This window comes from Nanorana parkeri, unplaced genomic scaffold (genome assembly GCF_000935625.1).
Source record: "Nanorana parkeri isolate BGI_ZX_2015 unplaced genomic scaffold, ASM93562v1 scaffold1031, whole genome shotgun sequence".
Taxonomy (NCBI): Eukaryota; Metazoa; Chordata; class Amphibia; order Anura; family Dicroglossidae; genus Nanorana; species Nanorana parkeri.
In genome coordinates, this window is record NW_017307299.1 from 56394 (window position 1) to 68647 (window position 12254).

Below are 12254 nucleotides of genomic sequence, written 5' to 3' on the forward strand. Positions count from 1 at the left end.
CAGCTGCATGCAGTTTGTGCAAGAGCAGTGGGGAGGCAAGGTTTTAAACCTGGATTATTATAGTCTTTCCTTCTACTTTAAAGAAAACCTGTACGGAGACGAACAAAAAACAAAAAAAGCCTGCCATGGCTGGTCTGCTTTTAAAATGTGTAGTTTCCTGGCCATTGCTCATTTCTTTTGACCTGGAACAACCATGCAGATTAGAAAGTCAGCGTGAAGTCATAACTCCTTATCTGCTTATTTGTTTTAGGTCCGTGTGAGAGAATATTGAATATTTGGATCAGCATGACCACCAGGCAACTAGCATTATGATGCAGGTACAATTTAAATACTACATCGGGGGGAATTTATCAAAACTGGAGCAGATAAAAACTGGAGCAGCTGTGCACAGCAACCAATCAGCTTCTCTTCTCAGTTTGTTCGGTTAACATTTGAAAAATGAAAGATATTTGCCGACTGGTTGCCATGCACAGCTGCTCCGGTTTTTGTCTGCTTAAGTTTTGATAAATTCCCCTCACTCTTTTTAAAAGGTATATTTGGTACATTTTTCAGACCAGTTTATGGGATCACTTCAGACATATATTATCAATCCATGAAGATTCTGTGTGTAGATTTTCATTGTTTTGCCAACAACCAAACTTCATTGTGCCTGTTTAACAGCTTAAATGGGCTGTCGTAGCCAGCAGTGTAGTAGACATGTTCATCAAAACCTTTTCCATCCCGCTTTAAGCATTCAGACAACTGCAGGATCTGCTCCTTGTTTTTTGCTTCATTAGTAAACCCTCCAAAGGACCTATAAAGAAATAAAATGATAAGTAAGTATTGTATCTCCCAGTAGTATGCTACTGGGGTGATTTGCTAAGTAAGGTGAACTGAAGTTTTCTTCAAACACTCAACCATCTCACTCTATAAATCATCTCCAAGGTTGATGGGCAATCCTGTAGTTAATTATATTTTTCAAGTGGTGTTTTAGCACTCTCTAAATAAAGCTGGCCATACACCTATAGATTATCTGCAGATTGTCTATGGTCAGATGGAAAAAGTGCAACAGATTTCTCCAGCTAAACTGTGTGAAAGGAGGAATCTCCCACTGGGCCAAGCTTCAGTATCTTGCTAGTCGGCCTCCCTGACTGGACCCAGCGTGGCCAACTAGCAAGACACTGAAGCTTTGCCCAGTGGGAGATTTCTCCATCCATGCTAAACTGTGGAATCTGTTGCACTTTTTCCATCTGACCATAGAAAATCTATAGGTGAATGGTCTGCTTAAATATATATATATATATATATATATATATTTTATATAACACACACACACACACATACATATATAATGTGATACGTACCTGTATATGTATCCATGTTTTTTTACATGTATGGCCTTTTCACATAAAGAGATGAATCAAGAATTATGGTCACTGGAGAAAGGATTATTTCAAGATTTTGTTTTCCGATATAAAATGTCACAACGCATTGTTTCTTTGTCTAACCAAATCATATGCAAAACAGGGTAGTTAAAAAAGAATATGTTTACCTGACATAGACTGTAGTCTCTGGTCTTTCTGTAATAAACACCTCACTTTCAGAAGGTTTGGGTGGATCATTCTGGTGTTCAGATGGGATATAAAATGAAACGGTGATTGTGGATTCACATGCTGGCCCTTCTCCAGGTTGTATGTATGTGGTCACAGGGGCAGTCATGTTAACACTCATTTCTGCACAAAATAAACAGCTGTAAGCGTTACAGTTTTTCATAAAAAGAGAATCTGAAAATAATATACATCTTTGACTTCAAAATGTCAAATGCAATATAGTGTAAGACACAAAAAAGGCATAAATACTACACAGCACATCGTCTGTGATTATGGGGGACTTCTAATCTCTCCCCCCAGAGCGCTGGAGAGCACAATGCTGCCATCTAGTGTTACTAGAGAAAACTGCTGCTCTCTTACAATGCCTTACCATACAGAAGCAGCACAAGCAGCCATGGCTAGTTTCGGAGTTGGTCTTATCTTAGTATCGGAGTTATCTCTTATTTCTCAAAAAATACATTAGCAGCCAAATGTGGATAGTGTGCACTAATACCACATTTGCTGACAATACAGGACAGATGGTGGCGCCAGATTATGTGCACTACATGCTGGAAAGAATTCACAAAGATATGCAGCCTTCTTAGGGAGTGGAAAGAGCAAAGAACAGTCTAATTCTACTGTATTATTTCTATACCATAAATATGTAGAAACAGAATCTATGTATATCTGTGTATACATATTTGTTTATAGCCGCATTACATATGGTACCGCATCGCTAAACTTTTTTTTTTTTTTTACAAACAAAAAATAAATTCTTTAGGTATTTGGTTTGATTATTTCATTTTTGAGTGATTTAAAAGAAAGAAAAAAAAAAAAGGTGATAGTTTTAAAACAACTTTTACTGTATATGCAAGCTCCAAATTTTTTTAGTGACCTGTCCAATATCTCAAAATTAAATGTAGCTTGTGCACCTCTCTTCACAGAACAAATAAAATTAGTTCTTTACATTATTAAAAAGGAGTAAAAAAGGCACAAAAATAGCAGAAAGGGAGGGAGGATTGGAGTACACTCAGCAAGATGGAATCAATTAACTCAGTAAACATCCAAGACCCATATATACTATAGAACATCCTTACATAATCTTTTACTCTTTCTAATTAGTGGATTAATAATGTATGAATTAGAGGGTGGTTACTTTTTTCATTGTTCCCTTGAATATAGCTGAAGAGGCGCATGAAGCCTTTGCTAACAGCGCTGTCCCATTCTTTTATTGATGACATCTCAGTGCTCACCCACTTTGTAGGTTCATATTGCCGCAGTTCATAATCTGAAGTCTGCAAGACAGAATAGAGAACAAAATTGGTCACATGATGTCCAATAAAACAAATAAATAAATACAAAAAAAATGCTTTGCAGGTTTAAAGAAAACTCACAAGGAAAGGTCATTGTAGGTATCTGAATATCCACTTTCTGTAAGATGGTATGAGAGCGCAGCTTTATTTCTGAGGCACAGATGTGAGCTTTTAAAACAAAAATGTTAGTCCTGTGTGAGACTGTAAGGCACAAAGGAAGGCTGACGTGATTACGTACATTTTTGGGCCTGCTGTCAATGAATGAGGCCCTGAGGCCCATGCGCACCAGCTGCATTGTGAGGCATTGCTTAGCACAGCCCCAACACAAAGACGAGGCAAATTGCCTTGTTTTTAATTCACCCTGTTCCGCTGTTAACTCAGTTTGGGTGTGTGGTTAAAAATTGAAACTATTGCATTTAAATGTGCCATGATGCAATGCATTGCAATCCGTTGCAAGGCACTGCAAACCACATTGTGAAATAGAAAAAGCTCCACAATGCTCCTCATCCAAGCACTGTGGTGTGAATGGGGCCTCTATTTTCTTTCATATAATCCTGACAGTACCTTTGTTATAAGGCAATATTTTGAGTGTTTATTATCAGTACTGAGCTCAGTCAGGACATGGGAAGGCTTTAAAATCCGATATTTCTACCAGTAGAAGTAGGGAGCGAAATACAAGTAAATCGTAAGAAAATGTAATTCCTCATAGGTAAGCCTGCACTATTATAACAATTCAAGAGTGGAGGCTCAGATTATAACATGTGCTATATTTAAAGGAGACCTGTAAAAGAAATACTGTGGCTGTCAATGCTGACCTGCTGCAGAAAATGCTAGTCATTATGCTGGTCTCCTGACTTCCATATTTTTAGTTAGTGACACAGAACTAGAATACAGCATGCACAATCATACTGATGCCAGGCTGTGTCAGAGTCACAGGGAGGCAATAGTGCAAAAGACGTGAAGGGTTAATATACAGGCACTACAGAGGCAGGAAGGAGATCCGATGCACAGGAGAGGAAGGAGATGAAAGGGTTAAAAAAGATCCCACAATATATTACAACCCCTTACCATGAATCATCTGCTACTGCTGATCCCTTCATTCACAAATGTTTATTGAGAAATACTCACTTCTTCTCTTTTCTCAGAGGGGGGGCTCTCAGATGTAAACACTATATAGGGTTATTCACAAAGCTAGCCGAAGGATCAGCCGTAGCTGTACAGGCTATTCACTATAGCCCATACAGCTCCCAAAGGCGGCCGAGCCGAAGGCATATGCTTCGGCTCGAATGAGCCAAAGTGACACCCGAAGCGGCCCAAACGGCCGTCCGAAATCATGGCAACTGACAGCTGGGCAGAGCCAGCTGTGACCTCACGGCTGGCTCTGCCCAGTTGCAATGACAGATCAGCGTTCCCAGGTTACCTGGGGACACTGAACTGTCATTGAACAATGACAACTGGGCGGAGCCGGCCGTGATCGCACTTCATTGGCATTCATTGCTCAGACTCTAGCAGGTCCTGGCCAATAGGAAACAGTTGGTCGGAGCTAGCTGTCATTGCTAGCTCCGCCTAATTGTTGTTTTTTTTAAATTCTTTTTTTAAAGAAATCTCTATTTATTTTTTTAAATGTATTTAAATTATCCCCGAGTTTGGCTCGGGGATAATTTTCAGGACCAAGAGCGGTAACCCCGAGCCACACACGGGATTGCGCAAAAGTGTCATTTACCTTGTCCATGCGAGCCCGCGTTGTCCTCTGCTGTTTTCGCCCGGCCGATGCCGGCATTCAGTTTCGTTTTCGGGCGTCACAGCGGAGGTCGGAGGCGGCGGGAAATTCAAAAGTGCAAACATGACATTTACACAGAATACACACAATACAATGTAATCTGCTATAATTACATATATTTATCAAACTATTTCACTTAAATTTTGTCCCTAGGGCTTTGTCCAGTGCCCTATGTACCGCTTTGGCATGCTAAGAGCCTCCATAATCATACCGCCAGGGAGGTTAAAACATTTTTTTTCAACTTCTTTCACTGATTTTCTATTCTGCTCAATACCACTGAGGTACCGAGCAGAATAGCCAAGCCGAAAGTCGCTCGGCAGCATTCGGCTATTCACTCAAAGCCCAACGCCACCCAAAACTTTTTTTTTTGGATTAGAGTTTGGGTTACAGCTTCTGTCAGGTTTTCATCGCCATCTGTGTTCCTATTACACCCCACTTCACATAGGTTATCGCATGGTTCTTGCAAAAGAATGGAATTATAGAACATTATTATGTATAGGTGGACAGCTACTTTTATATACAGTAAGTAGAATGTAAACAGCCGCTCAATTAGAAAACATTCTCTGGACTGTACCTGAGTTTCCAAAGCTTTCCACTTTGGGCTCTCAATTCCAGAGGAAAACAAAACTTGTTTCATCACATTGAACATTTTCCAGCTGAAAAATAAATAAATATATGATATTATTGTTATTCTACAGGATTTATATAGCGCCAACAGTTTGCGCAGCGCTTTACAATATAAGTTACAACCACAATACAGTTCAAGACAGGATGGTAAGGAGGGCCCTGCCCGTGAGGGCTTACAATCTAAAAGGGAGGGCAAGTGATACATGAGGAGGTAGCTGTGAGGGGATGAATTGTTTGAGAACGTGATGGTTGAGTGTAGGGATGCACAGATACTTTTCGAGTACCAGTGCAGATACTTGGCATTTTCATGAGAACTATCAGGGTTGCAGCGGTTGCAGCTGGGACCTGGCTCTGGCACTCCACCACTGTCCTGAAATCATTCATCTGTATTGTTTTAGAAAAACTGTCACATGACAATAAACAAAAATGTATCAGTACTCGTACTTGTAAGTACTCGGCAAGTACCAGTACTCGCAAAACTGGTATCTGTGCATCCCTTTATTTATATTTATAAAAACAAAAAATCGTACATTAAAACAGAGATGTACAAATCTCAGGAGCTCCGTGTGCTACTTACAAATGACAGCTGCCTCCTAACTTTTGAATTTTCCTTTAGTCTAGTCTTAGAGCTCAAAAGTATCGGTACATGTACTCGTACTTATACCGAGTACTGTACTTGGTATCTGTGCAACCCTAGTTGAGTGGTTAGGTTGCGGTGGGATAGGCTTCCCTGAAGAGATGAGTCTTTAGTGATCGTCTAAAGGCAGTTAGATGTATAAATCTGAAAATTACACTGCACACAAAATACTTCTATATGCAAAGTAGTGAATGAAGATAAAAGCCCAAATGATTGCCATCTGTAATATAAAACAGGAGCCTTTATACAGTATATGTCCTTGTAAAATATTATTTAGTAAGAGTACATGGCTAATCTGACTGGGAATGTTCTTTGTTTCAGGTGAATTTAGGATTATTTAAGTTCAGCCACTATAGGGGGCAGTATAAAAATATCTCCACCGAATCTCCGAAGAAGTCTCTTCTTTTCATTTCCTTGGGTGCTGGAACAACTGGTGGATGGCACCACAATTTACACTGAGAGATATGTTGTTTGCACACCAGTCTGCCTCAAGTGGCATCTTTAATAACATTCTTGCAGCGCAATATAAATGAATGAAACCTTTTGGGACCATGCAGGGTAGGGTCCCTTCCTCAAGCACAAAGGGACCCTGCGTGTAGAGCTGCAACTAACAATTATTTTTATAATCGATTAAGTGGCCGATTATTTTATCGAATTAATCAATTAACCGGATAAAAAAATACCATGTTTAATTTAAAATAAAATACACAAATGCAGTGTTACAAACACAAAGTTTACTTCAGAATGAAACTGCATGCACAGTTTTTTGCAATCGCACTGCACTAGAATGCATGGCATTGGGGTACTGTGCGTTCCAGTGCGGGCGATCATACTGTGGGTGGAAGGGCGCGTTTGGAGTGGAGTGGAGTTTGCAGTGCCATTGAAATGAATGGCACTGCAATGCACCTCCTGCAGCAGAATTTGGCAGGCCGAAAAGAAAATGACTTTTTTCACACGTCCTATACATTTATTTAAATGATTGTATTGTAAGCACATGGCGCTTGCATAGCTTCAACCAGGGAATGACAGCTGCCAGTGGCAAGATTCCAGATGGCAGTTGAATGTAAATACAGCAGATAGTGGGCTGGTAAAATAGCCAGCCTCCTATAGGCCATTTCAAATTGCAATAGCAGGCTGGCTATTGCACCCACTGATTGTTGTGCCCTCCTCCCAGCATGGAGGAGAGAGCTAGGGGATCCAACTAATTGATAAAGAGAATAGTTGACAACTATGCTCATAATTGATTAATCGATTAGTTGGTTGCAGCCCTACCTGAGTGGTCCCGAAACGTTGCATTAGTTTATATTATGCCTCAAGAAGGTTATTAAAGATGACATTCTGAAGCAGACTGGTGTGTAAACAACATATCTCTCAGAGAATGGGGGCAGGGCACATTAAGGGTCCATTCACACTGTTGCATTGCGGATAAAGCAGGCTTAACTACAATGCACATTGATGCACATAACATGCATCAGCATTTATTTTCAATGGCACCCCAATGCACACATGTGTTGTAAGGCATTACTTGGCAAGGCACTGCCAAGCATTGTGGTGCATGGCGGTGTAAAAAATGGCACATGTCTGTTTTTTCAGCGTTTTGGTGTGTTTAACAATATAAGGAGCACAGCAATCGTAGCTTCTCTATTTCTCTTAGCCTAGATAAAGGTAATGTATATTGGATTTTCAGTGAGCACATATTTTGAGTTATTATGACAATGTTTACCTTAAAAATAATTTTCGATCTAGTGATTACATTTTTACAAACTTGCTCTTATATTTCTGTTTTTGCATTAAAATCCAAATCCAAGCAAATTTGTTTTCCTTTTAATGTCACCTGGGTATTGCTAAAAAATAAGCAGCTCAGGTAGCTTAGTCCAGAGCCGTCCCCCACTGTGCCCCCTTTTGACCACAAGATGTCCTCAGTCTTCCAAATTTAATGACACCCAGCATCATCCAACCGAGGGCTATACTGTGAATGTGGGGCATCATGATCACACTGTATCAGTAAGGATTGCCGAGCGGGGAGAAGAGGTCACATGACTGGCCTGGAGACTGCAGAAGAGGCACATACAATATACAGGTGAAACTCGAATAATTAGAATATCGTGCAAAGTTCATTTATTTCACTAATGCAACTTTAAAGGTGAAACTAATATATGAGATAGACTCATTACATGCAAAGCAAGATAGTTCAAGCCGTGATTTGTCATAATTGTGATGATTATGGCTTACAGCTCATGAAAACCCCAAGAACCCCAAATCCACAATCTCAAAAAAGTAGATTATTACATGCAATCAATAAAACAAGGATTGTACATAGAACAATATCGGACCTCTGAAAAGTACAAGCATGCATATGTACTCAGTACTTGGTTTGGGCCCCTTTTGCAGCACTTACTGCAATTACTTTTGCACAATATTCTAATTATTCGAGTTTCACCTGTAAATAACAGGGGGGGAAAAAAACACACTGGAGAACCTTTAGTGGAGGGAAGGGGTGCACCTGGAGTTGGGCTTTAAATGAAGAGATCTGTAAATTACAATGGAATACCTTCAGATTTTTGCAGGAGAGGAAGTGATAGGAAACCTTTCTAGTAGGGACACATTTTTAGTAGTGTGGAGCAAAGTTAGACACCTGCACCCAACATTTTTTGCAGGGACAGGATATAAGGAATAATCTCCCCAATGGGAACTCAGACAAAAACAGAAATGTAATGTAGGAGATATGGGGTATTATATTGTGTTTGTGTACAGTACAATTCATGTCAGTGTATTTTATCCTGTAAACATCAATCTGATAAACATTTGCAAAATTTTGTTTTATTATTATTCTGCAGGGCCTCTTTTTTTCAGAAAATATAGAATTGTTTGGGGCTTTTTAGGTTATTTCCTAGCTAAGAATTCTTATTTAAAAGCATGTGTAAAATTTTAAATATTGCTCAGGACACCAAGTGATTATAAAGGACCTTCAGACCCCCCCACCCCCCCCGCCTTTTCCCTTCTTACATGTTATGTAGGGTTATGTTTACAAAACACTCACCTGCCCAACAGATCAAATGTTGTCCTGATGTGATCTGTCGCTCCACTGCCAGAGGCCAGTTGCCGTATCGCCATCTTCTCTTCGTCATGGGAACCCAGAAGGGATAGGCGGCTTCTAATGACAAGGAGAAGATTGGGATGTGACAGTATTGGAGTCGTTGGACAGGTGAATACGTGTTCTGAAGGTCTGCTCCTGCAGCCTCCCTGGGTATGTGACACAGATATCCCTGGAGGCTGTGGGAGTGGGACATGTCATTTTCACCTAAGACTCGGAGAGAATGGTGGCAGGGGGCGGGGCCTTTGTTCAAACATAAAAACAAAAAAGGTAAACAAAAGAAATTTGTCTTTTAAAACTTGAGGAAGGTCACAGGGAGGAAAAGACTATTTCTAGAGTGAAGGTCTGCTTTAACCATCTGCTAATATGTCAAATACAACTAACAGCGTAGAACAGGGGGTAGGCAACCTTCGTCCTCCAGCTTTTGTGGTACTACAAGTCCCACAAGGCATTGCAAGACTGACAGCCACAGGCATGACTACTAGAGGCAGATGCATGATGGGATTTGTAGTTACACCACAGCTGGAGGACAATGGTTGCAGACCCCTGGACTATAGAGAGTTGCAAGGTGGATCCCAGTGCTACAACCTCCGGGCTTGCCTCTGGAACTCCCAGGCTGTTGTCATGTATTAATATATGCCTTCATTAGACAAGCCCACCCTGAGAAGCCCTTTGTTATAGATTACAGTCTGACCTGTAGAGAGATGACACTAGATGCTGTGTATGGATCGGATCCTCCTGGTCGGTGTGTCCGTGATGTAGCCTGATACGGCTGTCACTGCTGTCTTATGGAGCGCGGTGAGGGGCGGGGCCTGCGCCATGTGAGGGGCGGGGCCTGTGCCGGGTTAGATAAGCTGGTGTTTTGTAAGTGATATGATTACATGCTGCTCCCGCCACACACGGACTGCTGGGTGCTGCTGATTTCATAAGACAGGCGGGGCGGCTCCTCACTGAGCAGTCCCAGTGTTTGTTCTGTGTCACTCATATAGGTCAATGAAACCAGAGATCGTTCACAGAGCTGCATTGTGATAATAAAGAAATCTATGCAGAACAAAAGAGCTTATCACTGATTCAGAGCCGACCAGAGGAGGGATGTGAGCTCTGTGGGTGCCCACCTATTCTCTGGGAGAAATGATAGGAAATTTATTTTTTACATACTGTACCCCAGATAGCAAGCAATTGAGCTGCAAGTTTGAAAAGGACTTGCTAAACTATTGCCAAGCTTTACAATTTTGTTGCACAATTACAGCAAGTCTGCATTACAAGTCTCCAGACCAGCGAGCTTGCAGAGCTCTTGCTAACACCTGCAGGACTCTTGCTGTAGACTTGCCAAGCAAATTTGCTACAAATTCAAAAAGTGTCAACTAGAACTTGTGCTGCAAGTGCTCTGCAAGTCTACAGGAATGTGTGCAGCAAGTTAACAAAAATTACAATGTAACACAAGTTTGTAGCAAGCTATCCTTGCTATCTGGGACGTTCACATCAGCCCGTGCCCTCAAGGAGCTTACAGTCACTATGACTGCACACAAAATATTGCTGGCAATTACAAAATGTACAAAAAGTCACGCTTGCAGTGCCATTCATTGTTAATGCACCAAACAGGAGGCGCTTGACAAATGCCATTTAACAAGCACAAGATGCATGATGCTCCAAAAGGTCCATCAGCTTGTTTTCTCTGTCACGCATAAAACAGCCAATGAAAAGGAATGGGCTGCTCTATGCACAACAAACACATATAATGATGTTGATATATAATGATATATGATGTTGCACATTGCAAGTGTGAATGGGGGCTGAGGTCCCCAGGGACATCCTTATACTGAGGCATCTCTTTGGGTCATGGGGGGGGAGGGGGCAGCAGACAGGGCTGCATAGCCGCTCTGCTGCACAATGTGTGCAGTGTGTTGCAGAACCATTTCCGGTCAGAGCATCCCTAGTTCTAAGGGCTAGTTCACACCAGCCACAGTGCGCTCCAGCCCAAATCTGGCCGGAACACACTAGATCGCATTGCTGCTGGTTCACTTTGTTGTGGTGCGAGAGGGGGCTTGGCTGTGCATTGAAGGGAAAGGCACCGCAGCCACGCCCTCCGGCTGCACAGGAACGCGTGGCACATCAAGTGTTCCGGTCCTGTCAGCATTTTTTCTGACCAGACCAGAGGCATTTATGTGCCTTGCGTTCCGTGCGGACGATCGCATTGCCACCGGAGGACGTGGCTACAGTGCCATTAAGTTCAATGCACCGCCACACCCCTGCTGCCCCACAACAAAGTGAGCCAGCCGCAATGCGATCCAGTGCGTCCCGGCCAGAACGCACTGTGGCTGGTGTGAACTAGCCCTAGGAGTCATACACATCTCCCTGCACAGCTCTTAGCAACCTGGGGCGCTCTGGCCAATGTCCTGCCCAGCTCCTGGCAACCAGTGGCAACACTGGGTGGGATGCCAGCCAGGCCTTGTTAGGGAGATGAAGCAGAGCCCCCCCATAGTGTGCATCACCAGCACCCCCCTGCCCTAACTTCCCCACCACCTCAGGCAGAAAAAAGGCTAGGGACACCCTTGGAGGTCCCAACCTCACATACATACCTAAACACACAGTACAAAAGGGATCCCCAACGCACTTTCAAGCTAGACAGCAAAAGCTACCATATTTGTTTTTTACACACACACATACCAGGTCCAATTTAGCCCCAGTTCACACTTGTGCAGGTGCAACAGCACACACATATTTACATATTTATGTGTGTCATGTATAGGACAGCCCAACGCAAATGCAAACACCATACAGATAGTGTTCTGGTGGGATTCGAACCAAGGAACCCAATGCTGTAAGCCATTATGCTGCCCCACAGAAAGTACTGTATATAGAGGAACACACAGTCATTTTTTGGAGGCACTGCAGTCTAACTTCACCCCCCAAAATAATGCCAAATGTGAAATGTGTGCACTCTGTAGTCATGCTAGCAAAAGCTAGCAGAATCTCTCTCAGTGAATGTGTGAGAGATTCTGAGTATTCCATTGTGTAGCCCTTGTCGAAATAGGATAAATAGTGTAGGATTCTGCTAGGCCGGGGCTCCTCCAACTTTCTAAACAAAGGGCCAGTTCACGGTCCAGTCTGTCAGACATAAGAGCTGGACTGTGGCCAGCAGGAGTAAAAACATGCCCCAGCTTTGGAAGTCAGAGGGAGTAATAAATGTCCCAGCATCAGTAATCAGTAGAAGTAAAGGCCCATTTACACCTGT

General features: G+C 42.3%; 1 protein-coding gene across 1 annotated transcript; it reads right to left on the reverse strand.

Moving 5' to 3' along the window:
• Nucleotides 1–571: 571 nt before the first annotated feature.
• Nucleotides 572–5310, reverse strand: HEBP2 (heme binding protein 2). The gene is made up of 4 exons (XM_018567335.1): nucleotides 5236–5310; nucleotides 2725–2863; nucleotides 1532–1712; nucleotides 572–793 (listed from the first exon to the last, which is right to left on the reverse strand). Exons 1-4 carry the CDS (start codon nucleotides 5308–5310, stop codon nucleotides 616–618), a joined length of 573 nt encoding a protein of 190 aa, XP_018422837.1. The 3' UTR covers nucleotides 572–615.
• Nucleotides 5311–12254: the final 6944 nt, after the last annotated feature.